The sequence below is a fragment of the Arvicola amphibius genome, chromosome 3, assembly GCF_903992535.2.
Source record: "Arvicola amphibius chromosome 3, mArvAmp1.2, whole genome shotgun sequence".
Taxonomy (NCBI): Eukaryota; Metazoa; Chordata; class Mammalia; order Rodentia; family Cricetidae; genus Arvicola; species Arvicola amphibius.
In genome coordinates, this window is record NC_052049.1 from 125,269,203 (window position 1) to 125,295,892 (window position 26,690).

General features: G+C 49.4%; 3 protein-coding genes and 1 long non-coding RNA gene across 10 annotated transcripts in view; 2 read left to right on the forward strand and 2 right to left on the reverse strand.

Moving 5' to 3' along the window:
- Nucleotides 1-5,937, forward strand: part of Sin3a (SIN3 transcription regulator family member A) — a 61,796-nt gene extending 55,859 nt beyond the window's left edge. Inside the window, 3 exon segments of the mRNA XM_038323909.2 lie at nt 2,948-3,022; nt 3,024-3,153; nt 4,925-5,937. Coding sequence (XP_038179837.1) covers nt 2,948-3,022; nt 3,024-3,153; nt 4,925-5,155 — 436 coding nt within the window. The 3' untranslated portion in view covers nt 5,156-5,937.
- Nucleotides 858-9,110, reverse strand: LOC119810441. The gene is made up of 2 exons (XR_005284748.2): nt 8,340-9,110; nt 858-1,009 (listed from the first exon to the last, which is right to left on the reverse strand). It is a non-coding gene; the product is annotated as an uncharacterized LOC119810441 (long non-coding RNA).
- Nucleotides 6,747-19,627, forward strand: Man2c1 (mannosidase alpha class 2C member 1). Its single transcript, XM_038323908.2, has 26 exons — nt 6,747-8,689; nt 8,971-9,093; nt 9,399-9,522; nt 10,607-10,677; nt 12,428-12,605; nt 12,849-13,038; nt 14,124-14,230; nt 14,406-14,516; nt 14,720-14,812; nt 14,930-15,046; nt 15,257-15,352; nt 15,431-15,576; nt 15,884-16,007; nt 16,347-16,468; nt 16,566-16,651; nt 16,748-16,903; nt 17,112-17,203; nt 17,353-17,447; nt 17,651-17,755; nt 17,839-17,995; nt 18,090-18,233; nt 18,546-18,655; nt 18,746-18,825; nt 19,000-19,148; nt 19,226-19,335; nt 19,413-19,627. The coding sequence occupies exons 1-26, from the start codon at nt 8,508-8,510 to the stop codon at nt 19,537-19,539; spliced, it is 3,195 nt and encodes a 1,064-aa protein (XP_038179836.1). The 5' UTR covers nt 6,747-8,507; the 3' UTR covers nt 19,540-19,627.
- Nucleotides 19,628-20,179: 552 nt separating this feature from the next.
- Nucleotides 20,180-26,355, reverse strand: Neil1 (nei like DNA glycosylase 1). 7 transcript variants are annotated; one of them, XM_038322997.1, is made up of 11 exons: nt 25,384-25,986; nt 25,056-25,116; nt 24,472-24,927; nt 22,735-22,854; nt 22,582-22,645; nt 22,165-22,372; nt 21,785-21,912; nt 21,367-21,394; nt 21,147-21,208; nt 20,821-20,983; nt 20,180-20,674 (listed from the first exon to the last, which is right to left on the reverse strand). In XM_038322997.1, the coding sequence occupies exons 3-11, from the start codon at nt 24,903-24,905 to the stop codon at nt 20,619-20,621; spliced, it is 1,263 nt and encodes a 420-aa protein (XP_038178925.1). In that variant the 5' UTR covers nt 24,906-24,927; nt 25,056-25,116; nt 25,384-25,986; the 3' UTR covers nt 20,180-20,618. The 7 variants fall into 7 exon arrangements, with proteins under 7 accessions (XP_038178925.1, XP_038178926.1, XP_038178924.1 ...); XM_038322998.1 differs by having other exon boundaries at nt 25,056-25,185; XM_038322996.1 differs by lacking the exons at nt 25,056-25,116; nt 25,384-25,986 and adding an exon at nt 25,998-26,355.
- Between the last annotated feature and the right edge of the window lie 335 nt (nt 26,356-26,690).

Here is a 26,690-nt window from a genome sequence, read left to right on the forward strand (position 1 = left end):
TAGTTTTATTTAATTTATTTTGAGACCGGGTCTCACCATGTAGCCTTGGCTGGCCTGGAACTTGTTTAGACCAGACTGGCCTGGAACCTGCAGAGATCTGCCTGCCTCTATCTCTGGAGTAGTGGGATTAAAGGTGTGAGCCCCCACACTGGCCCATGACAGTAATTTTATTTTTTAATTTTATTTTAAAATATATTTATTTATTATGTATACAATATTCTGTCTGTGTGTATGCTGCAGGCCAGAAGGAGAAGGTGGCACCAAGACCCCATTACAGATGGTTGTGAGCCACCATGTGGTTGCTGGGAATTGAACTCAGGGACCTTTGGAAGAGCAGGCATGGTTTTTAACCTCTGAGCCATCTCTCCAGCCCCCATGACAGTAATTTTAAAGTTGGTTACTTCACCTCTTGAGTCTGGGTCTTATGGCATATGTATATAGTATTCTAGGAGCAGAGGCGGGAAGACCCTGAGTTTCAGTCTTGGCAATATAGTGAGACTTTATCTCAGGAAATTTTTTTTAAAGAATTACATAATAAAGACATTAAAAAAAACTGATTAGTGATCAAACAGCAAATTTAAATCAGTTAACAAGGGTCCAACTTCATCTTCCCTGTAACTTACTAGCTTTTTTCACTAAAGAGCAATTAATTCAAGCCTTTTCTTCTAACTATAGCTACTGGTTTATATTTCCATCTGAAATTAATATTTGAACTGAACACAAATTGTTCATTTTTCTCTTGAAGTTTAAAACTCACCAAGTGATTTAGATAAACATTATAGTGAGCAGTGTTCCATTAATTATGAACTTCATAACGTACTAGATAATTTTTTCTAAGTATATAATATAGGCAAAAATACAAAAGAATAAATTTAGTTTATTTCTCTAATTTAAAATACAAAGCAAATATTGATGGATTTAGTCTCAAGAGCCAGATTTTAGTTGGCAGTGATTGGTCTCCAGCTGAGGAGGTAGGCATGATCTGGTTTGTACATATATCGTAGAGCACCTGTGGAAGCAAAGGACGGTTAACTTGTGTGAGTTGGTTCTTTACTTCCACCATGTGTGCCCCAGGGATTGAATGCCATCTGATGTGACTTCCAACCAGTGCTAAGCCAGCTCACCAGCCTGACCTCTTGCCTTTGGAGCCTTTGTGCATTCTTAGGGCTTGAGTTCCCAAAACACTTTTATCCATTGTGCTCATTAAAACTGAAAGATGAGCCGGGCGGTGGTGGCGCACGCCTTTAATCCCAGCACTCGGGAGGCAGAGGCAGGCGGATCTCTGTGAGTTCGAGACCAGCCTGGTCTACAAGAGCTAGTTCCAGGACAGGCTCCAAAGCCACAGAGAAACCCTGTCTCGAAAAACAAAACAAAACAAAACAAAACAAAAAAAAAAAAACTGAAAGATGAGCTGGGTGGTGGTGGCTGCTCATGCCTTTAATCCCAGCTCTTGGGAGAGAGGCAGGCAGATCTCTATGAGTTTGAGGCCAGCTTGGTCTACAGAATGAGTTTCGGGACAGTCTCCAAAGTTACAGAGAAACCCTTTCTTGAAAAACAAAACAAACAAAAACCCAGCCAATGCTTAGAGGCATAGAGCTCTGAGTTTGGCCCCAAGGCTATATAAAGCAGGCATGGTGGTGTATAACTGAATTCCAGCACTTACACAGGAAGATCAGAAGTGACATCATTCTTAGAAGCCAGACACTGTCTTAAACAAACATAAAAGCAAGATATGAAGTCCCACTATGTTTTCCTAAATGATCTTACTGCAAAGCTAATTTAAAACAAAGTTTACAGTGATGTTTTATATTTTGCAAACCTTTTTTAATATAAATAAATTATAGCCTCACTTGTATATAGAGCTGTAGACTATTTTCAGGCTTTTTGGACTGTGGTGGGTCCTGTTCTTTGACAAGTATTTTCCAAGTGGGTGGACCATATGGTAGAAAAATGCTTGTTGAGCATGCTTGATAGATCTGAATTCCTACTGAGAATCCATGGTGGAAGGAGAGCAGATTACCCAAACCTCGTCCTCTGCTACTCACACATATGTACAAGCATTTTTGTACACACATATGCTAGTAGTTTTTAAAAAAGCTTGACTTTGCAAATGGTAATATGCGGTGTCGATGAGCTTTATGGGACATTAGCAAACACAGTGGTCTTGTACCTTGAGTAAATTGTTTTCATAGATGATTAATTATTTGGGAGGCATTAACTCTACTAAGTATGCTAAATAAATATCAATGTGTTTTACATTATCCCTCTAAAAGTCACCTTTGTTTCTGCCAGTGCTTTTATCACAGACAACTTTCAGTTACCAGGAAGCCATGGAGCTTATGGTAGTTATTGTCACTTTACCCAAAGCTCTGTTTTATTCAAAAGTTCCAGTCTTGTCATTGACAATAAATACCACGTTGTTTTTCTTGATGTAATGTGCACTTTTGAGAAAATATCTTGCATGTTCCCAAGGCTAAGTTTTTATTCTGTTGTCTTTCATTTGTAAGTCCGGTAATTGCTCAAGTACTTTTCAAGAATAATTTTTTCCTTCAATACACAAAAGGGCTTTATGGGTAATTCCCATTTCATCACAAGACACACTAAAATGATGGAGGTGAGGGCTAGAGAGATGGCTCGGCAGTTAAGGGCACTGACTACTCTTCCAGAGGACCTGGGTTCAATTCCCAGCACCCACATGGCAGCTCACAACTGCATATAACTCTAGGATCTGACACTCTCACACAGATATGTGTAGGCAAGAGCACCAGTGCACATAAAATATAAATAAATTATTGAGATAGGATATAGACCATTGCACATTTTTATGTATGTGTAGCTAAAATTATAGTAAGTAATCGTGAGGCACACAAGGAAAGAGCATTTGCTAGGCGTCATGGAGATCTGTATAGAGATGGTTTCTCAACCTGAAGGGCTTTCTGCTTTGTAGAAATTTGCGGCGTATCCGAAAGTGTCAGCGTGGTCGAGAGCAACAGGAGAAAGAAGGGAAAGAAGGAAACAGCAGAAGCCATGGAGAATGTAGAGAGCCTGGATAAACTGGAGTGTAGGTTCAAGCTGAACTCCTATAAAATGGTGTATGTGATCAAGTCAGAGGACTACATGTACCGGAGGACCGCTTTACTCAGAGCTCATCAGGTGAGAACTGGTGGTTGGGATTTCCCTACATTGTCCCCAGTCCTACTGCACTGGTGTGATATATTTCCTTATTATAAAAGCCTGTTTCTGGAACAGTCCTTATGTAAGCAGATGTGTTTGTTTAGGATCTTGTAATAGAACCACAGACTTCATGGCTTAACGAATAGAAATGCTGGGGATCTGTAGTTCATGGAGGAACACTTCCCAGTAAAAGGTCTTGGCATGGTCCTCAAATACCTGCTTCCCACACATACTTAGAACATCTTTGGGTTCTCAGACCTGAAACCCTCAAGATGTGTCAAAAGTGTTGAAATCTTTTCAGCCCCTGGGGAGAAGAGCTGCTGGTGCTGTGCTGTGCTGTGCTAGTGCCCTGAGTCATTCATAAGTTTCTCTTAGATGTCTAAAGAAATGTTGTTTGGAAGGATGGCTGTGTGGGGTGAAGGCTTCAGTTTTGCCTGTAGTTTAACCTATAAGAGCTTGTTAAACACCTGGTGTTACTTTCTAAAAAAGCATTTCCCAGTGTTTACATTTCAGAGTTTCTCATCTTTTGTTTGTGTGGACCCTGTTTTCAAAGGCTGTCTCACTTTTTATGTAGCATGTGTTACAGCAGATACAGCCACAAACTAGGGCAAGTGAGTAGTGTTTCTGTGCATTATGAAGGAAATAAAAAGTCAAAGGAGGGCTGGAGAGATGGCTCAGTGGTTAAGAGCATTGCCTGCTCTTCCAGAGGTCCTGAGTTCAATTCCCAGCAACCACATGGTGGCTCACAACCATCTGTAATGGGGTCTGGTGTCCTCTTCTGGCCTGCAGGCATACAAGCAGACAGAATACTGTATACTAAATTAAAAAAAAGGAAGTCAAAGGAACCGACATGTGGGATTTCCGTTGTGGCTTCTCAAGACCAGGATACTTGAGACCTAAGTAACAAGTTGTAGAGTTAAGGGAGAAGTGTTTTCTTTGCAACAGAAATGTAAGATGCAAGGCTGGGAAGAAGGGAAGGCATTGGCATACTAGCGAAAATAGAAACCGTGGGTCAGGTTGAGAGCTATAGAGAAAGGAGACATTGTGCAGTTGTGAGGGGAGGCGAAGGCACATTCGTCTCAATGGGTCACGCTTCAGATTTTGTTTCAGATATACTAGGACCCCTTTGTTTACATTTATTTTATGTGTTCATTCATGTTTATGTGAGTGTGGAAGTCATAGGATGAGCTGTAGCTGTCTATTTCCTCTGTATGGGTGCAGGGATGGAGTACAAGCCATTATGCTTAGTGTCAGGTACCTTTACCCACTGAGGTATTTTGCCAACCTACCTTACTTTATTTTTTGTTTTAAAGATAGCATTCTACAGGTGGGTCTGGAGAGATCGCTCAGTGGTTAAGAACACTGGCTGTTCATCTATAGGAGCCAGGTTCAATTCCCAGCACCCATATGGCAGCTCACAACTGTCTGTAACTCCATTTCCAGGGGATCCAGTGCTCTCTTGACTTCTCAAACACCAGGCACATAGATTGCAATGCACATACATACAGGTAGAATTGCCCGCTGTACACATAAAGTAATAAATTTAGCCAGGGGTGGTGGCATTTTTTTCTTCAATCCCAACACCCAGGAGGCATGAGCAGGCAGACCTTGAGTTTGAGGAGCACTACATTGTGTGAGTCTCTCAAATAAATAAATAAATAAATAAATAAACAAACAAACAAATAACTGGCTTTTGTGTTTGAAAGGTTTGCTTGCCTATTTTATCTTTTCTCTCTCTTTTTTATTTTAGTCCCATGAACGTGTAAGCAAGCGTCTGCATCAGCGGTTTCAGGCCTGGGTAGATAAATGGACCAAGGAGCATGTGCCTCGTGAAATGGCAGCAGAGACCAGCAAGTGGCTCATGGGTGAGGGGCTAGAGGGCCTGGTGCCCTGCACCACCACCTGTGACACAGAGACTCTGCACTTCGTGAGCATTAACAAGTATCGTGTCAAATACGGCACAGTATTTAAAGGCCCTTAACTCCAGAGCCAGTGCAGGTAGCTCAGAGGGGCGTGTCTGTGTGTGTGCGTGTATCTGTGTGCATATGTATGCACACACCGAAGAATCAAGGAAGATGCCTTTCAAGCCACCAGTGCAACCTGGCACCAAGCAGGATATACACAAGAAATGTGGACAGATATCTTAGAAAGCTGGAACTGGCACTTTCCCCAAGGGTTCTAGCCTGCCCAGCAGGGAGTGAAGTCCATGCAAGCACAGAGACAGGCAGCTTGCTTGCACACACCAGCAGAGCTCAAACCTGTGACCTGTGACCTGACGTTAGATGAACAACCAGATGCTGTTACTCTTTGGATGGATGAAGGCGCATTTACGAAACAGAAGGACTATAACTGACGGTCACTGCTCCTCCCCCTACCCCCAAAAGGTGGCGGGGAGACTGCATTTGATGACACCCTGACTTGAGCACATCTAAGATCCCCTGTTAGAGTTTATCTGAGATCTGCTGTTTGGCTTTGGGATTGATACCTTGTGGATTTCATTTCTGAGTCCTTGCAGCCCACCTTCCTCCCTCTTCTGGTTCTCAGCCTCAACAAATTCCAGTCAGTCCTCCTTTTTAGCTCCTGTGGGACTGTTTTGTACCTGCTTCTTTACTAGTCTACCCTAGTGCCATCCACCAGCTTTACCCACTCACACACATACACACACACACTCACACACAATTTTAACTTGGATTTTCTTTTTCTGTAAATAATGTACATACTGTCAATTTTTTATTAAAGGAAATATGCTTTGATGTGCTAGCATAAGTGCTCTAGCTTCTTGTGTACCATAGTACTATGTGGCTCCAGATTTAGTACCTATAAAGAGATGTACAAGACATTTATTACACTTTTTACCAAAGGGAGATACCATTGTAGTACTTTTGTGTAAAACTTGTCTCCCCCTCCAATTTTTCTTCTTTTTTTCCCTTTTTCTTTTTCTTTTTTTTTAAATGTAAATAAAGCTTGGTTCTTAAGGAAATAAGTAACCCAAGTCCCTTGTCCTCACCAAAGAGCTACTGTAGAGATTGGCTTTAGTTTCTTTTTTAGGTTACAAATAGGATTTTGCTTTAAATAAATAGGTACTTAAATTTGTCAAATCAGCATGTATCAGAGGATGGCTCCATAGGTGAATGTGCTTGTCACATGGCCTGATAACCTGAGTTTGATCTCTGGATCCCACGATGGAAGGGGCAGGCTGACTCTCAAAATGGTCCTTTGACCTCCACAAGTGCCCTCGGTGCCTACATTCCTGTGCACTCATACACAGGCACAGCCAGGGTTTTTTGCTTTTACTTTCAGAGTTTTAATTTTCCTTACTGGGAATGAGGCAACAACTCAAGATACCAAACCAAAGTAAATGTCAAGTGTCTAGTTGAAAAAAGTTGGAAGGGAATGAATTTGATATTTTGCTTAGCAACTTCAATGATCAAACGTTTTTAAAAGGGTAGCAACAGGCTTTTAATCTTAGCACTCAGAGGCAGAAGCAAACAAACAGGTCTCTGTTAGTTCAGGACCAGCCTGGACTACATAATTTCAGGAGAGCCAGGGCTACAGAGAGACCCTGTCTCAAAAAAATGAAATTTTTAAAAAAAATTTTGTGTGTACACTTGTATGTGTGTGCATACGCACCAAGGTGCAAGTATGGAAGTTAGAACAACTTGAAGTCAGTTCTAGGGATCAAACTCAGGTTGTCGGGCTTGACTATAAGTGTATTAATCTGTGCTGTTAGTACCTTCACCCATCTGTCTAGACCCCACTTTTTAAGTTACATAAGTTGAACATTAAGGATCTTCAAATATGATTGACTGGACTTCCTAGCCCTCATAGTTAGAATTGGGTATCATGTTATTTTCCAGTTAAAAAAAAAAATCACTGGTACCTGGGCCCCACGTGGTAGAAGGAGGGACTGTGTGGTCGTCAGTCCTCGACCTCTCCCCCTCCCCATAAAATGTAACAACGTTTTTTAGATTCTCAACATTACCATAATGAAAAAAAATGGCTCCTGAGTTTTCAAAATACAAAGTGAGCTTCTTTTATTTGTCTGACACAGGGCATGTGTAGCCAGGGTTCCCAAGTTCTAGAATACAGATGTTTTTGTCCCTCTTGAAGGTGGCAGAAAGCCTAATGAAAAAGCATTTTCATTAGAACAACAGCTGAGGCAGCATGCCAGGAAGACGGAATCTGATTTCCTTGGCCATAGTTCACCCCTTCCTCTGCTCCCTCAAGACAGTGCTGGCCTGGCAGGAAATGGGTCTGAGTAGAGTTTTCTGTTAGTCTTACTGTGTACAACACCTTCCTGCAGGTCAGGATAGGATTTTAGGTCCGTTTCAGGAGAGAAAGTTCTTGGGACTAATAAAACATGTAACTTTGGTCAAGCTTTCACAAAGCAGAAAGTTATCTTTAAATGACATTTGGACGGCCGTGTTTTTTGTTGTTTTTCCGAGACGGCTTCTCTGTACAGTCCTGGCCATCCTGGAACTCGCTTTGTAGACCAGACTGGCTTTGAACTCACAGAGATCCCTCTGCCTCTGTTGCCCTGCTCCCCGCCCAGTGCTGGGATTAAAAGCGTGCGCCAACCACGCCCAGATCTTGTTCGTTTTTTTCTAAATAACCTGAATTTGAAATGCAAACCCAGTTATTTCCATTAAAACAGGCTAGTTATACTGATCCTCTATGTTTTCTTCTAGCGGTTTTACAGATACTCTGGCAAACGTTAAAGCTGGAGGTCGGCTTTTGGCATTAAAACTTCTTGCACTTGTTGACCTGCTGCATCAAAATTCCAGACATTTTGGTGGTGGACAACAGTGATGTATATAATGTATGTAAAAGGCCCTTTCCCCTATTCTTAATACACTGCCGAATAGGTTGACCACATACCCGAGGCAGCCTCCTTTTCATATTTTGCAGATATTAATGCTCCCGTAAGTGAAGCCACAGGGAAGCAAATTAACTCGATTTGGGGAATCCCGCATCAGGGCCTAATTTTTTTCCAGGACCTTCCAGAGGTTCCACGCTCTTCAAAGTCTTACATAGCCCAAGCTGTTCTCAAATCCCTATGTCGCCATGGATATCCTTCAATTTACACTCCCGCCTCCACGAACCCAAGACTTCGTGCATGCTAGGCAAGCACTCCTTACCGAACCACATAACCAGCTCAAACTTACCATTTTATTTAAGGATAATTTACCCAGCTGTCTGACAGCTGGGATGAGAAGAGAACCGCGAAGGCGCAGCTTCCGGTTTTTACCAGGATAGCTCCCCAAAGTCAGCATCTTGCAAAAGCTGCTGGTGTCCCAAGAAAAGCTGCTCGGGCCAGGAAAGGTGCTGGTCGAATGCCGGAACCTTTGGTTCCAGGCGGTGCAGCGACCCGGCAGCACCAAGGATCTTCCGGGGAGAGAAGTGGGCGCATCGCCATGGCGGTAGCCCCGTTTTTGAAGCATTGGCGTACCACTTTTGAGCGGGTGGAGAAGTTCGTGTCCCCGATCTACTTCACAGACTGTAACCTCCGCGGCAGGTGTGGCCCCTGTTTCGGCGTAGCTGCAAACCGCATGTGCGCGTTCTTTCCTTCCCTTCCGGAGGGAAACCCAGGCTTGTGGCCCCCCGGGCCGCGGAAGAAAGTGTCCGCCGCGGACAAGGCAGGAGCTGGGGAGCAGTGAGCAGAGGGTGGTATGTGTTGCTGAGCTGCCAGGTAGTCCTCAAGGCGTTAGGCTGAGAGAGCGTTTCCGACCGGTCGGCTGGCTCACGGGTGGAAAGGGGGCGGCTTCAGGCACGCGCCCATTGGCTCTTCCCGCCCAGGCTCTTCGGGGACAGGTGCCCGGTAACACTTTCCAGCTTCCTAACGCCGGAGAGACTTCCCTACGAGGAGGCGGTGCAGCAGGACTTCAGCCCTGCGCAGGTCGGCGACAGCTTCGGACCCACGTGGGTAACACCCAGCTTGGGGAAGCCCTGCCCCTCTAAGTCCTCACCACCAAAGGCCACGCCTCATTGTCTTTGTCCCTAGACTGCTATGTGGCAGAGCGTAGCGCCCTCTGCTGGGAGCAGCATCTTTATCCTTTAGTGTGTTTGCTTTTTTATCTCCACTCATTTCTCTGTTCTTGTGGCTCAAAGCTTGTGATGTTGCAGATGCATGGAGAAAGTCTTCAGGCCCTGCTGACATTTAATTCAAGGAACTACATCAAAACAGGGTTTCCATTCCTAGGTCCATCACAATAACTCTCTTACAGATGGTGGACCTGCTGGTTCCGGGTAGAACTGGTCATCCCAGAAGCGTGGGTGGGTCAGGAAGTTCATCTTTGCTGGGAAAGTGATGGAGAAAGCCTTGTCTGGCGTGATGGGGAACCTGTCCAGGTGAGGTACCCCCACCCCCACCCCCAGAACCAGACACAACCACAGATTAGCCCTGGTTTTTGTAGAAGCCATATTTGAATTACCGGGCCTCCAGAGTGGTTTCATGAGTTCAGGACTGAGGGGATTGCCATTTGAATGCCAATGTTATGAAGCCCCAGTTTTCATAAGCTATTTTTATTGTATTTAATACATACTTATTGGAGAAACTTCAGGTCATTCTAGAATAGTATAAAGTAAGGCATTAAATTATCTTCCCATGAGTAATGTATCTCTTATCTCCACATCTCATTTCCCAGATATATAACTGCTTCTGTATGTTAAATGCCATGCCAGGTTTAGTCTTTGTAATCCTATATGATAGGACTTTATGTCCATTTATAGATATAGAAACTAAGAGGTTTCGTCTATGGTTCATACAACTTCCATTCCAAATTCCAGTATCTGGGGTGGGAATGTCCTAAAAGAAAGCAGGACCCTACCCAACTTTCCTCCCTTCACTGTCTAAACACCTGGGAACATCTGGGACCCAACTCATTGAACACCAGAGATGAGCAATCTGTCTCAAACTTCTTGAGCTTTTTTTTTTTTTTTTTTTTTTTTTTTTAGTTAGCTGAACCCAGGACCTCATAAGTGCTAGACACAAGTCTTCTTACTATATTAATCCACCCCTCCCTCTCCCTCACCATTTAATTTGAAAAAGGGTCTTGCTGAGTTTCTGTGCTTGTAGGCTTGACCTTGTTATCCTTCCCCATCCACCTCCCAAGTAGCTAGAATTATAGACCTGTATCACCATATCTGGCTCATTCCATGGAATGTCCCTTTTATATATTCACGCGAGAGAGGCCTTCAGAACCCACTCCAGTCCTCCTAACCCTTGCCCAGGATCCTTCCCATTAGACCATCTGCTGGTCACCAGTAGGCGGAGCGCTCACTACCAGGTGTCCCTGATTAGTTTATCCTAGCCTTTCCTGGTAGAGAAGATTCGGGGTTCAGCAACTCCACGGCAGAGCCTGGCCTCCTTCAGCTTTTCACTTCCTTTGAATTTTCCAAAGTCCTCAGGCCCTGCCTTTCTTTTCTTTACCAGGGTTTGACCAAAGAGGGTGAAAAGACCAGTTATGTCCTAACTGATAAGCTGGGAGAAGGAGACCCTCGGAGGTGAGCACGTCCCAGGGGCCTGATAGGCTGCGAGGAGTAGGCCAGAGTGACCTCAGAAGTACCTCCTAGTGTAGCGTTGGGAGTGGTGGGCTGCATTCCCGCCCGGCTCCCACACGGCTAGCTTTACACCCAAAATAACAACACACAAATTGTATTCATTTAAACACTGCCTGGCCCCTTAGTTTCACCCTCTTATTATCTAATCTCACCTCTTGCTTAACCCATTTCTAATAATCGGTGTAACACCATGAGTGGTGTCTTACTGGGAAAGATTCAGCATGTCTGACCTGGTGGCTGGCTCCATCACATCTGTCTCAGAGAGGAGAGGCATGACGACTGCTCGAGGCGTCTGCCTCACTCCCAGCATCCTGTTCTGTCTACTCCACCCACCTAAATCCTGCCCTACCAAAAAGCCAAGGCAGTTTCTTTATTAACCAATGTGAGTCCTCCATCATCCTAGCACATCTACCCTTTGGTTATAGGAAGCTTGATTTTTTTCCTCATGACTATAAAAATATTTACTGTGTAGGGCTAGAGAGATGGCTCAACAGTTAAAAGCACTTACTGCTCTTCTAGAGGACCTGAGTTTGGTTCTCAGCACTCATACGGGCAGCTCATAACTGCCTGTAACTCCAGTTAAATTCTGAGGGTGCCTATATGCATGTGGCTTTCATTTACACAGACATAGATACATAAATTAAATCTTAATATTTTCTTTCTTATGATAAATATAAAAGAACATCAAGAAACGAATCACTTCTGTTATCCTTCCACCCAGGGATGACCATTCTTCACATCTCAGCATTCATATTCTCAAGATTTCTTTCAGCGAAACTCCTTTGTCTAATTGAGAATTACATCTTTGGGATTTTGCACTCAGACCTATTATAGTCCATTTTTTTTCATATTGAGGGGGCAGCTATGATTCCGACAAAAGCTAAGACATTATTGGTTTGTTTGTTTTTTGTTTTGTTTTGTTTGAGACAGGGTCCCCCTGGGTAGCCCTGGCTGTCCTGGCACTCACTATGTAGACCAGATTGGCTTTGAAATCACAGAGATCTACATGCCACTTGCTTCCCACGTGCTGGCATGCATGATTACATTTTCGAATTTTATATTTAACTGTACACTGTTTCAGATACGTTCAAACCCTGGGACCATGGTAAAGTGCTCTTGACAACAAGGGAGGAGAGAGGTATTCATAGAATTATGAAACTGCTGAAGATTCTGGAAGAATCTTTGTACTGAGAACTCCATATGAGAATCACCTGACTTAGGAGGGAGGGTCTGGGGAAGAGTCAGAAAGTCTTCCCTCCAGCAGAGCGTTCTTCCACCCGGGTCTGCTTCCAGGAACAGCTGTCCTATGCTGGCTGGTGGAGCTTGGGGCTGAAAGTCAGCCTTGGAAGAGCCAGACTTGTTAACTGTGCACTGAGGATTCTGAGACCAAGAATACTTTGCACAGACAACTTCAGATATATAAAGCTAAATAGCAGTTAGCTTGTAGGAATTCAAAGTTAGCCGATCCTCTCTGCCCATAGTGAAACTCTCCTCAGGAGGACATGGGTTTGAACTGGTATTTCTACTGTGATCCTCCCACAAACACACCTAACATCCTATGGCTTCCTCTGGGAAGTGAATCCTGGAAGTGAATGGGAAGGAGTCAACTGAATGCCTCCTCCTTGCCCTCTTCTCAAGCTCCCAGAATCCTCTGCCAGTCCATTGTCCTGAAACTGCTTCTCTACATTTATAGCTTGACCCTCTACATAGAAGTGGCCTGTAATGGGCTTCTGGGGGCTGGGAAAGGGAGCATGATTGCAGCCCCTGACCCTGAGAAGATGTTCCGACTGAGCCAGGCTGAGCTGGCTGTGTTCCATCGTGATGTCCACAAGCTCCTGGTGGACCTGGAGCTGCTACTGGGCATGGCCAAGGTACTGTAACCTCCCGCCCCTCATCTCGAGCCCTGCTCCAGCCAGATGGTTTCTTGGGTGGGATCACTGGGAATCCAGAGTCAGAGCAGAGTTTTCCTGGGTAAACAGGGCAAGAATGGTATTGATTGGAGTGATAAAGGACTAGAAGTGGGGGAGTTTTGCTGAGACCCCCTGTGAGACCCACTGGAGCCTAGTTCTGTAGTAGTGCTTGAGAAGGCATTACAGTCCAGAACCCTGCCTCAGGGCCTCGGGGAAGACAACCAGCGCAGCTTCCAGGCCCTGTACACAGCCAATCAGATGGTGAATGTGTGTGACCCTGCCAAGCCTGAGACCTACTCAACAGCCAAGGCCCTGGCCTCCAAGTTCTTTGGCCAACATGGAGGTGAAAGCCAACATACCATTCATGCCATGGGGCACTGCCATATTGATACAGGTAGGTTGTTGGGTATCAGGTGTGCCCTTTAAGCCCTGGATGTGCCTGCAAACACATAATTCTTGGTAAGTTTTTGCCCTCTTTGGACCTTATTTTTCCTCGTATTCATAATGAGTCAGGGATATTGGCTCACGGACTCTGCCAACTATGACATACTTATTCTTCCAACAAAAATGCAGGCCTCGAGAGGCCTTGTGACAGACACTGGATAGTTTGTGGAGAATGATGACCCCAGGGTAGCCAGGCATGGTGATGTTGTTTATGAAACTTGGGGCCAGAAGAGGCCCTAGCTGGATTAGGAAGTCCAGAGGGGTTTCATAAGCAAACTTTGTTTGAATTAGTGAGAATGAGAAAAATGGAATTAATTGGGACAGGGACCCCCCCAAGCACAGGGGGTGTTTCCAGGAAGGGTCAAGTGTTCAGCTTTGAACTGATGAGTTTGTAATATCTCTGAGATCTTTGGGTTTTTGTTTGTTTGCCTATTGTTACTGTGCTTAAGTTCGGGTTTTTGCTATGTAGCATTGGCAGGTTTTCATAGCAGTCCTCCTGCCTCAGCCTCCTGAATTCTGGGTTACAGGTGTGAGCCATCACAACCTGAAATGCATGTTTTTAACAAGATCCTTGCTATATTGATTCTGATTCAGCTAAGATTTCTGAACATGCAACAAGGGCTCTGTCTGCTGAGCCACCATGTGGTGTCCTGGGCTAGTGAGGTTGGACCTGAGGCCTAGAGGTCAGGAGGCACTGGAGGTACCTCCCATAGCACAGCTTGTACAGATAGATGGTCCTGTGCTGTGTTCTGGTACCTCTGCCTCTGGGGAATCTGAGCCTTAATGTTCTTCTATGGCCTGGAGCCTGTGTCCCGGCAGTTCTCTCAGTTGGTCTTCCCACCCTCTCCTACCTTGCAGGAGGGATTCCATAAGGGTTAGCAGGGTAGACATGGATGAGAAGAGGGCTAGGCTGACCCTCTGGAACCTTAGGCTGGATCTGAAAAGATTTGTAGGTGGGAAGAGAGGGGGTGAGCTGGAGAACTGTGAAGAACAGGAGCCTCATTGTCTCTCAACTCTGGCCCCCTCTGTCTCTAGCCTGGCTTTGGCCCTTCAAGGAGACTGTGCGGAAATGTGCCCGGAGCTGGTCAACAGCTGTAAAGCTCATGGAGCAGGACCCTGAGTTCGTCTTTGTCTGCTCTCAGGTCAGAGGGCAACAGTGTGGAGCATGCTGGGTGGGCCTGAAGTTCCCTACGGTCTGGGGACTTCAGAGGCCATGAGTGTTCTTCACTCTCAGATACCCACAAGACCAGCAGCTGCTGGACCATGAATAGGGTGCTTTTGACTCCGGGCCCAGCTCCTATCCCATGTTCCCCATAGGCACAACAGCTCCAGTGGGTGAAGAACCACTACCCTGGCCTGCATGCTCGGCTCCAGGAGTTCGCCTGCCGTGGACAGTTTGTGCCTGTGGGGGGCACATGGGTAGAAATGGTAAGTGCCCATTCCTAGCACCGTCCTCTAGCGGCTAGTTAGCTGAGCATGAAATGAGCAGGACGGACTCCTCTGGGGTCATAACTCTGTGTTAGAGCACCCCTTGCACCGTGATGACTGAGTGAAGTTGGCCCAAGCTCCTACTGTGTTCAGTCTGCTGCTAACACCAGCTCTCTTGCTGTGCCCCCTCCCCCCCTTGTCAGGATGGGAACCTTCCCAGTGGAGAATCCATGGTGAGGCAGTTCCTGCAGGGCCAGAACTTCTTTCTGCAAGAGTTTGGGAAGGTGTGCTCTGAGGTAGGCTGGGGAGCTGCCACACCAGGCTATACACAGGGACCACTGGGACCTGGCCCACGGTACAGAGGGCTGAGGTTGAGGTGGCTCCACCGAGAGCTCAGAGCCTTCTCCCTGCAGTTCTGGCTGCCAGACACATTTGGATACTCGGCACAGCTCCCCCAAATCATGCGTGGCTGTGGCATCAAGCGCTTTCTGACACAGAAACTGAGCTGGAACTTGGTCAACTCCTTCCCAGTAAGCAAGCCCCAGGAATCAGGGTCGCAGGGTTTGGATCCCACGTGACCCATTCACCCCTTTCCAGTCTCTTGAGGGGGCCTGGACAGACTCCCAAAACCCTATCCAGGCTGTGGTAGGCCTCTGCCTGGATTACAGCTAACATGGATGTGGATGGCCCATGCTGCCTCAGACCTGACTCTGGCTTCTCCTGCCTGTTTCTGCCGGCAGCATCATACCTTCATCTGGGAGGGGCTGGATGGCTCCCAAGTGCTGGTCCATTTCCCACCTGGAGACTCATACGGAATGCAGGGCACTGTGGAGGAGGTGAGGGGCTCTGTAATGTTGTGGATTCAGAGAGGGCTGGGTATCCTGGCCTAGGCTGACCTGTCCCTACCCATCTAGGTGCTGAAGACCGTGACCAACAACCGGGACAAGGGGCGGACCAACCACAGTGGCTTCCTCTTTGGCTTCGGGGATGGGGGTGGTGGCCCCACACAGACCATGCTGGACCGCTTAAAGCGGTTGAGCAATGCTGATGGGCTGCCCAGGTTAGGCCTGAACCAACATCAGCCCTTGGCTCTGAAGCCACCTTCTTGTAGCCCTACCCTTAAGCCCTTGCCTTGAGTCTGCTCTTTTGTTTATTGTGAACCCCTCCCCTGGACCTTGTGTCTCTCAAGCCCTGGCCCACCAATCTTCTAAACTTCCACTCTGGGGATAGGGTGGAGGGAAGTTCTTAACCCCACCAGAATGCAGCACTGTCTATGGGGGTCTTCTCTGGCCCCTCTGGTCTGCACCATAGACCAAGGGCAAACTATAGGACTCCAAGTGGGAGCCCAGGCTTGTGGTCTTCCTCAGGGTGCAGCTGTCGTCTCCTGAACAGCTCTTCACAGCACTGGAGAGAGATTCGGGACAGCTGTGCACGTGGGTTGGGGAACTCTTCCTGGAACTGCACAATGGCACCTACACTACTCACGCCCAGGTCAGGGCCAGGCTACCAGCCTAGCAAACAGGGGGCCTTGGTCCGGGTCGGACTGTGGGGGAAGGGTGGGGAGGGACAGAGGAGGAACTTAGTGGTCTCCTTTCCAAGTAGAAGCTCGAAAAAGTCACAATGCTGGATAAATCCTGCACACAGGCAGGAGGTGGGACAGGGCCTCTATGGATGATGGTTCTGGTGGAAGGCCACTTGAGGTTAGTTTCCTATGAGAGACTATGTCCAAGTGACCTTGGGCGGCTGTCAAGGGTTCTGAGCAAAAGAGAGCTTTGGAAGGTGTCCTGGGTCACAGCAGACTCCAACCTGACTCTCCCGCCCTGGGCACAGCTCAAGAAGGGGAACCGGGAATGTGAGCAAATCCTTCATGATGTGGAGCTGCTGAGCAGCCTGGCCCTAGCCCGCAGTGCCCAGTTCCTATACCCAGCTGCCCAGCTGGAGCACCTCTGGAGGTCAGTCAGGTGTCCCTTCCTGCTGCTCACCTAACTTGTCACCCCCCATTGGCCGCCCTTCTCAGCCTTTTCTGTCTCTGCCTTTGGTTCCCCACAGGCTCCTACTGCTCAACCAGTTCCATGATGTGCTGACTGGAAGCTGCATTCAGCTGGTGGCAGAAGATGCCATGAGCTACTATGAAGGTGAGGCTGGCCTGAATCTGTAGTGGTCCTGCTGCTCTCCACCCAAGGCCAAGTGGAAACACTGCCCACCCATGATCAAACCCCGTCTCTTCTCAGACATCCGTTCCCATGGCAACACACTGCTCAGTACTGCAGCCGCGGCCTTGTGTGCTGGGGAGCCAGGTCCTGAGGGCCTCCTTATTGTCAACACGTTGCCCTGGAAGCGCACTGAAGTGTTGGCATTGCCCAAGCCTGGTGGGGCTCACAGCCTAGGTATGAGCTGGAGGGGAAGGCTGGTCCTGTAGCTGGAGGAACCAAAGCTAGGCAGCATGGCAGGGATACTCCCCAAGGGATCTCTATTTTGGGCTACCCCAGTCTAGAGAGAAGTAGCTACATTCTATCCTACTCAACCTATCCTTAACCTGTGTGAGGTCTCCAGAAGGTCAGAATGATTACACTGATGCCCAGGCCTTGTCCCCAGCCCTGGTGACAGTGCCTAGTGTTGGCTATGCTCCTGCTCCCACCTCACTGCAGCCCCTGCTGCCCCAGCAGCCTGTGTTTGTGGTGCAGGAGGTAAGTCCTAGCAGCCCCCAATGGGGTGGGGCCTACTCTGGGATGCTCCTTGGTCTTGAACAAGGTACTAGGGTAATGTACAGCTTTAAGAGGGTTGGACTGGAGGTGGGGAACACAGCTAACTCAGCCCAAGGACTTTCCCACCCAAGACTGATGGTTCTGTGACTCTGGACAATGGCATCATCCGGGTGAGACTGGATCCAACTGGCTGCCTTACTTCCCTGGTCCTGGTGGCTTCTGGCAGGTGCCAACCCTTCTTTGTTCTTAACCCCATGCATGGCAGATAGATCCCAAGCTCTGCCCTCTTCTCTTGTCCCCTCACCACCACACTGTCCAAACAGTGCCTCTAGGCTGGGACTCATGCACGGGGCAGGGAAGGCTGGGCTAGCCATCCCCACCAAGTATACCCAGAGAGAGCAAGGTTATAGTGACCCTTTGTCCTTCCAGGGAGGCCATTGCAGAGGGTGCCCTGGGGAACCAGTTTGTGCTGTTTGATGATGTGCCGTTGTACTGGGATGCATGGGATGTCATGGACTATCACCTAGAGACACGGTACACTCTGGGAAGCTCCTGGGGGTGGTTGTGGTTGTGGATACAAGCTGCTCTGGCTTAGTATCCCCATCTTCATCCCACAGGAAGCCTGTGCGGGGCCAGGCAGGGACCCTGGCAGTAGGCACTGAAGGTGGCCTTCGGGGCAGTGCCTGGTTCCTGCTGCAGATCAGCCCCAGCAGTCGGCTCAGCCAGGAAGTTGTGCTGGACATTGGTTGCCCCTATGTCCGCTTCCACACTGAGGTAGAGGGGCAGGATAGTAGCCATCTTTCCCAGAAGGGGCTGCTGAGGAGGCTGGATGCCCTTCTCTTGTCCCCACCCTCCATCCCTCTCCCAGGTGCATTGGCATGAGGCCCACAAGTTCCTGAAGGTGGAGTTCCCTGCTCGCATACGGAGCCCCCAGGCTACCTATGAGATCCAGTTTGGGCACCTTCAGAGGCCTACCCACTATAACACCTCTTGGGACTGGGCTCGATACGAGGTCTGACATGGGGAATCGGGGTGGGGGGGCTTTTACTCACTCTTGACTGAGGAGAGACTAGTGTTGTGGTTTGTGAGCAAGAGGAGGAAAAACGCCTGACACCCGTGGTTTTCACATGGGCCAGGCATCTGCTAAATGCTTTACTTTGGTTTGATGCCATGGCCACTGTTGCCATTTCACAGATGAGGAAGCAGGCACAGGTGGGATGGCATGCCCAAAGCTTCCTTGAGAGTCAGCTAGGACACAACCATGGGCTCCAACTGCAAAGAGCTTTGGGGTAGAGCCACCTATGTGCTTGGGTCTGCCCTTCAGGTGTGGGCCCAGCGCTGGATAGATCTGTCTGAGTGTGACTTTGGGCTGGCCCTGCTCAACAACTGCAAGTACGGAGCATCAGTGCGGGGCAACGTCCTCAGCCTCTCACTGTGAGTGCAGGGCCTGTCGGGCGCAGGGCTGGCATAGGTGCTAGGGCTTCCTGTGCTGAAACTTCAGTCCTCCCATATCTCCCACTCCAGGTTGCGTGCACCTAAGGCCCCAGATGTTACTGCTGATATGGGGCGCCATGAATTCACCTATGCCTTGATGCCACACAAGGGTAAGTACCAGGGAGATGGGGCCCTTCTTCTGTTGCTCTTGACACTTCTCTGCCCTTTCCTGAACCTCCAGCAGGCACTGTGGTAAACTGAGGCAGCCTAGCCCTATATCTCCTCCAGAGGCACGGTGGGGAGCTCCCAGCGGTCACATGTGTTTTGTTCTGGTCATTCCCCAGGTTCCTTCCAAGAAGCTGGTGTTATCCATGCTGCCTACAACCTCAACTTTCCTCTGCTGGCCCTGCCAGCTCCAGGCCCAGCGCCTGCCACCACCTGGAGTGCCTTTTCTGTATCTTCACCCGCAGTTGTATTGGAGACTATCAAGCAGGCAAGGGCAGGATAGTCTGGGAGGTTCCTGGGAGGCACAGGTTCTTGGTTGCCTACTGCCCTGCTTTCCTTTCACAGGCTGAGAAGAGCCATCAACACCGCACACTGGTTCTAAGGCTGTATGAGGCCCATGGCAGCCATGTGGACTGCTGGCTATACACGTCTTTGCCCATTCAGGAGGCCATCCTGTAAGTGGGAATGAGAGAGGTCGCGGTGGGAGCCCTGCCCTTGTCGGTCCTTATGGCCTCTCCTTTTCTCCATCTAGTTGTAATCTCCTGGAGCAGCGAGACCCTACTGGTCACTTGTCCCTTCGTGACAACCGCCTGAAGCTTACCTTTTCTCCCTTTCAAGTGAGGTCCCTTTTGCTGGTGCTTCAGCCTCCACCAAACTGAGTCATGTTGTGGAAAGCTTTGGGAACTGCTCATTTCCACCTCCCCATCCCAAAACAAGCATCTTGTGCAATAAATGCTTAGATTAGCAGCCCTGTGATCGAGCCTTGCTGCTCCTCCTAGGACCACTCCTTGGCTCGTAAGGAGGCTGGAGAGAGGTGTTTTCCAGGGGCAAGATCTTAGGTAACCTGTGTATGAAGGGTCCGGCTGTTGACCCCGTCTGAGAGACCGGAGACCTCAGGTGACCTTAAGATAAAGGGTTCCTCCTGTATCTGCAGCAGAGGTGGTAAGATTGCCCCTACACTCATCCCCACATCTTCCCACCCCACCACCCTCAGCTGGGAGGAAGGCTTTCAGCAAGTGTTGGCCATAGGCCCCGAAGAATCCTGGACTGCCTGAGTCCAGGTCTGCATAGGGCTGGCCCTGCAGAGGCAGACTGTCCTCTTGATTAAGTCTTGAGTAGGCGAGGAAGGTGGAAGGCAGAATTACATTTATAGTTAGGTGGAGCCATGCAGCATGCCTTTCCAACCTGGCCTCAGCATACCTCATGCAGCCAAACCAAGAAGTTCAAATTTACCAGTCTGGTAATGCTTTCAAATAATGTGGAAGCTGGCGCATGTTTATAATCATCACAAACCAGAGGTGGTGGTGGTGCACACCTTTAATCCCAGTGCTCGGGAGGCAGAGGCAGGCAGGCTAATCCTGAGTTCAAGACCAGCCTGGTCTACAGATTAAGTTCCAGGACAGCCAGGGCTCCATAGAGAAACCGTTAAAAAGACAATAACAGAAAAATCAGTTAGCAGGGTCAGGTGGCTCACACCTGTAACCTAGCAATTATGGTATGGAAATGAAGGCTTGAAGATCAGTGAGGAGTTCATTGTCATCCTGGGGTACATCCCAGCTCAAGGCCAGCCTAAGATACATGAGACCCTGCTTCAAAAAACAGCTGTACAGGAAAAGTCAGATGGCCTAGGGCATACAGCCCGACAAATACTGCTTCCAGGGGATCCAGGGGATCAGACATGCCCCTAGATCCACAGCAAGGCAGCAGGGAAAGGAGTGCCAAGCAAGGAGACCTCCCTCTATGAGGCCTCCTGGGATCGGGTATCGACCTTACTCTTAGGGGGTCTGCGGCGACCTGTGGTGAGAGCAGGCGAGGCAGTGACCGTGTGTCCTGCACTAGGCCTTCCTCCCTCCGCCACCCTGTGTTACCTCCCATCCTCCCTGAAGAGCCACTCCCCGGGGTCCCTTCCCAGCTCCAGGAGGTTGTTTATAAAGGTCCACCTGTGGCTGCCAGTCGCCCCCTTCTCTTTCCTTTCTTGGGGGCTGTAGGGGTTTCCTGGTTTTGTTGGAGGCTGGTCCCTTCAGACTGTTGAGCTATACTCTTAGGGGCGTGTTTCCTGTCCCTCCGAGTCCTGGAAATGGTCTTACTCGAAAGCGGAAGGTCCTAGATAGAGAAGATGGTCCTTACTAGGTTTCCCTCTTAGCAGTTTACAGGTTCGTTAGGACCCAACACTGACATCCCCACCACGCACCACCGACAGACCCTTGAGAGGGAGAGACAGCTGGCCAGGAGTAAGCACAAAAGAGGCAGGGGCCAGCTTTCCTACCTCTTTTCTGACCTCGGCCCCCAGCTGTGTCTCCTTTGACTTCTTTTTCCGGGATCTGCCCCCTGCAGGACATTGCACTGGAGTTAGAGAGCCCTAGGGCTTTAGCCCCTCTAGACTCCTACTGCTGGGTGACTCCAAGGCTGGAGAGGGATGGAGGATGAGGTGCAAGGCTGGCCCTTGGTCTTCCAGCTCTTTATCTCTTACATTAAGAACTGCTTACCTTTGGGTGCCAAGGGTCCAGGTTCACCCTAAAATGGAATGAGGATAATTCTGGAGTCAACCTGGTCTGGGAAGGGACAGTTTTCCTTGGAGTGGCAAGGACATATCCTTTCAGATCAGTATAGTTCCCTGTCTAGGAAGTCTTTGAGTCCCTCCAACCCGTGTGTGTGTGTGTGTGTGTGTGTGTACACATATGTGAGCACACATGTACACACACAAATGTTAGCTGCTCTCAACTGTTCTACTGGCTTGAACCCTTGGGGCTCCAAGGAGAAGAGGATCACATTGGAGAACTATACACTCAGGAATGATGTGATCTTGGCAGACTTCCACCTGGCTCAGACCTCTACCTCCTATCTTGTTGCCCCACCAGTTTCCCTAGGGTCTCCATGTGCTTATGGGAGCAGTAGGGCTCAAACCTTGAACCAGATGGTACGGCCGTGCCGGTCTCGCAGGGAACTCATGCCTGGCATGCCATAGCACTGCAGCCAGGCTCGAAAGGCAGCAAAATCCTCCTCTCCACGCTCTGGCCCATAGCCTTTGCCCCCTGAGGGACAGAGGAACCAGTCAGAGGTGAGGGAGTACTGTGGAGTGGGAGGAACAAGGAGTCGGTTCACCATGGCTCAGAGCTCAGCTAAAGAAGCTGATGGACCGAGTCAGGGCCACACTGCCTTCTCCCACTGTGACTAGGCTGGCGTCCTCCCACCCTGGCTCCTGGCCCCTCTCCATCAGCAAGGATGAATCCTTGTCCTTCCTACTGAATGGGAGGCTGGGAGAAAGTGGGAAGTTGCCAAGAGACCTGGTCTGTTTAGCAAACTCCCATTCTCCAGGGTCAAGAGGATAGCTGCCCAGTATCTCACAGAGCTAAAGCAGAGAACACTGGCCATCTTGGCTTCCCAGGCCTCACCCAGCTGAACCACTTCCTTGGGTACCAAGTGACACAGTTCCAGCAGGTCTGGGTTCTGCAGTTTGGCCTTGATCTTCTGGCTCAGGGTCAGCTCTGGGCTCTGAAGGGGGAATGGGTAGAACCAAGGTGTTAACACATCCCACCTCATGCTGAAAACAGTGGACTTCCCCTCTGAGCTCAGCAAGACCTCTGATGTGGTTCACACCCCCTCCTCACCCTCCACACACTTGGTGAGCTGAGGTAGAGACACCTGGCTCTACCATACCCTTGCCACCCAAACCCGCACACATGCTTGCACACCGTCCTCACCGGCCGGGACTGCTGCAGAGCCTCTAGAACTGTGCGGGCCTTCTCAAAAGGGGGGATCTTCAGCCTGGAACAGTGGGGAGGACCCAGACTAAGTAGTGGATAGGATCACCCATGCCCCATCCCAGCCATTGTTCCCACAGCCTGCCTGCTGACCGGTACAAGATTTCTGCTCTCAGATAGTTGCCAATGCCATTGAAGAATCTCTGGTCCAACAAGGCCTCACAGATGGGCCGGTCAAAGGCTTTGTCTGATAGGTTCCGAAGTACCTTGTCCCTGAGGGGGCAGGCCAGATGCATGAGACCCTTCCCACACCTCAAGATAGGGATAAAGGGCGGAGGAGGCAGTTCCTGAGTGCAAGGAGAAACAGTTTCAGTACTGTCCCGTCTCAGTACTATTGGGGCAGCTGGAGCCTCAGTTCCCCTATTTGCTACATGGGAATAACATGGGATTGTTTATTATTATTATTATTATTATTATTATTATTTTGGTTTTTGGAGATGGTTTCTCTGTAGCTTTGGAGCCTGTCCTGGAACTAGCTCTTGTAGACCAGGCTGGCCTCGCACTCAACAGAGATCCGCCTTCCTCTGCCTCCCGAGTGCTGGGATTAAAAGCGTGTACCACCACCGTCCGGCAGGATTGTTTATTATTGAAGAATCAGAAACGTTCAGATAGGCATGGTAGTTCACACCTGAAGTTCCAATACTTGGGGGGCTGAGATAGAAGGACAGAGGCAAGTCTGGGCCCTGCCTTACCGACATAGCTAATCCCAGGCCAGGCAGGGCTCCGTGATAAGACCCTGTACCCCTGTACACACACCTTGGTGAGGCAGTAACCCCACTGCTATGAGTATGTATCAAATGCCAGGCCATCCTGGGATAGGGTGAGATCCTGTCTCCCTCAAGGTATGAAGGCTGTGTGGGTAGCGGGCATGACTGAGTGTGATGAGACCTTCTAAGAAAAGAAATGTAGCTGCTTCTGTGTGGTCCCTCCTCCCCCCGCCGCCCAACACACAGCTGGAGGACCATGGAAACAGCTTTGAGGTCAGTCAAGAGATAAACTAGAACCTCCTGGCAAACAGTCCATAGTCCCTAACTCCCAAAGAAAGACAAGCAACGACAACCCAGGGCTATGGATAGTGGCTTTCCTGGGCCAGCCAGGAGTCACCTGCTTCTGTGACAGCTGTGACCAAGTCCAGGGCTCGGCAGAGGCACAGTCTGTTCCCAAGAAGGAAAATGAGAATGTGCCAGATCCACCCCAGACCTGCAGAGACACCTTCATTTCTTGCCAAGACTCCTGGAGTTTACACAGTTGGCTCCACCTCCACCAGCCAGATCTCAGTTCAAAGATCACTTCCCGTGAGTGGCCGTTCCTGACATGCTCCCCACACTTGGCTAAAGGTCTGTGAATTTATTTTGTGTGTCCTGGCCCCATGCCTTACCTGCACATCAGTGCCATGGACAAAGGGACATATTTACCCTGCCCACTGCTGTACCCTACAGGGCCTGTCTTGGAGTAGAGACTCTTATTGCCTCTTTAGAGGAAAGTACTGAAAACAGGGACAATCAGAGGAGGCCCCAGGCAGACTGTGAGGACCACCAAAACTTGACTAACGGTCACTAGTCCACCCTCTCCCCACTGTGAAGGCTTGTTTCTTAAGGTGCTTTAAAAGCCCCCCACCTTCCTTGATGGCCTGGGGCCACTGGGAAGCAAGGTGGGATGCTGGGCCCCAGTCCAATTCTAATGCTGTCTCTGTGTCCTCAGACCTTTGTCAGTCCTTCCTTTGGCCTGCCCTGACATCATCTCAATCCATAGACGGGGGACTGGAGCTCATTCGAGGCTAGGATTTGTTTCTCATGGGCCTGGATGGTATTCTAGAATACACAGTCCTACCTGAACCGTTCATACTCCAGCAAGACGCAGGGTCCACGGCCTGGCTGCCATTCACCCTCAGGATCCCAGTGGCCAAAACGGCGGATGTCCACGAAACAGAGGGCAAGCCGGGGGGCAGGTGGGGCCGTGTAAAAACGTAGATGGGCATGGGGTGGCAGTGCATCTGCAGGTGCCAGCTGGAAGGATCCAGACATACCAAAGCGGAAGACAAGGGACAGCGGCTTCTGAGGGGGCTGGGCACCAGGCAGGGGGCTCAAAGTCAGGCGCAGCTCCTTGCCTCGGGCTACGGCTGAGATGTGGTAGGCACTGCTCTCAAAGGGCACCTCGGGGTTGCGGCTGACAGAGGACTTCTCCACACACCCGCCAAATACCAGCCCCTTACATGTCTCATTTACAAAGCAGCTGGCAAGGTGCAGCTCTGGGCCCTCCGGCATTCTGAAGGCGGAATGGCGGCCCCTGTAGTGGGAAGAGGACAACAGGTTGTGCCAGAAGATATCCTGTTAAGTAGGAACTGTCACCAAGGTTTTACAGAGGGGGAGGCAGAGAGGCACATGACCATCTAGGATAGGCAGGAAAATGCTGACCTAGTTGCATTCTGTTTCCCATCCAAAGTGCTAGCAAAGCCAGGGGACCAGGAAGCTGAAGCTGGAAGGCAGGATGGCAGGATGGCTGTCTTGTTCACTAACGCTTTCCTTGCATGGGCTTCCACACCCGCTTTTAGAATACAGTTCAGATCCTTGCTGAAGCCTATTACTTTGTATCCTCCGTGCTCACCCACCCACCCTCAAACCTGTTCCTCCCATCTCCATGCCCCTACTGTCCCTCCCACCACACACAGAACATTGGAGGGAGGCTTGCTTTCTCCCCATCCACATCCTGACTTCAGCGCTCCCAAAGTTCAATGGTTCTCACCATTTTGTTCAGCCTCTATCTGCTGGCACACCAAAGGCAAAGTTCATGGACCACAGCTTAGACTGGCCCTGAGTTTCTCTAGCATCCATGGAGGTGGAAACTGAACTGCGTGTTGGGCCAGCAGCAACAGACCTAGCCTGCTGTCACCACAATCCAGGACGGAGAGGCTCCCTCCCAGCTGCCCTTTAGTCTGGGCAGGGAGCAGAACTAGGAGGGAACGCCTCATTTGTGCACAGCCCTATTCTTACAGACCCCAGTTGTGGGGTGGGGTAGGTATAGTGGGGAGTGCAAGAAAGAACCGGGGTCTGGTTCTTTGCCCTCATGCCCTCGCCCTCTTTTTGCTACTTGCAAAGTAGGAGGATTTGCTACTTGCTATTTGAGAAGGTACGTGTCGAGAGGACAGGCGGTTTATCCAGGGCAAAAAAAAAAAAAAAAAAAAAAGTTCGCTTAGGGGAAAACCTTTAGGGTCCTAGTTTTGCGAGGAGGCGGAGTTCTCTATGGGACTCCCTCCCCACCCCAACAAAATCTTGGGTTTCCTGCCTTCCCAGGCTCCCAAATACTTTAGATCTTCAGTTCCATCGAGGACCCATAAGGCCCGAATCCAAGCTGGATACCTGTGCCGGTTGAGGTTCAAACGTAGGCTGCTGCCACTACGGCTTTTGCAGCGGCTTGCCGAACCTTAGAGCACGCTGGGAGAGGACGTAGCGGCCCTGGCTTCTGCTGGGAAGTGTAGTTCCTCGGGCAGGCGGCGCTGAAGGGAATGGAGTTCTTTAGTTACGGAGATCCCGGGTGGTAGGCAAGCTTTGTGGCAGTCGCAAGGCCCGGAGGTGGCAAAAGAATCCGTCTTACGGTGAGCACGGTCAGAACTGGTGCCCGGAGTCGCAATTTTCTGCAGTTGAAGTTACCAGTTAGTCTGGCCAGGGTTGACACCCGCAGCCGGAAACGGCACTGACTGTGTAGAACCACCTGCAAGCTGTGTGCAAGACACACACAGGTGCATGATAAACTCCCTGGGGACCCAAGATGACCGTAATTGTCAGTGCAGTCAGGCATAACATATAAACAACATTATCACTATCTGCGGAGCAGGAAGTGCTTCCGACAATAACAGGCTTTTAAATTGAATCCGCGGTTCTGTGGGGGAGGGGCTCTGTGACAACCATAGGTAAAGTCAGGATTTAGACCCAAAGGTTCTCTTGGTCTGACTGTCACAACCTCAGACGTACGAAGTGTAGACAAGATACTTTTTTGACAGACACAAGGGATCAATGCAAAGTGCAGGAACAGAACCTGAGGAAGTCCTGTGT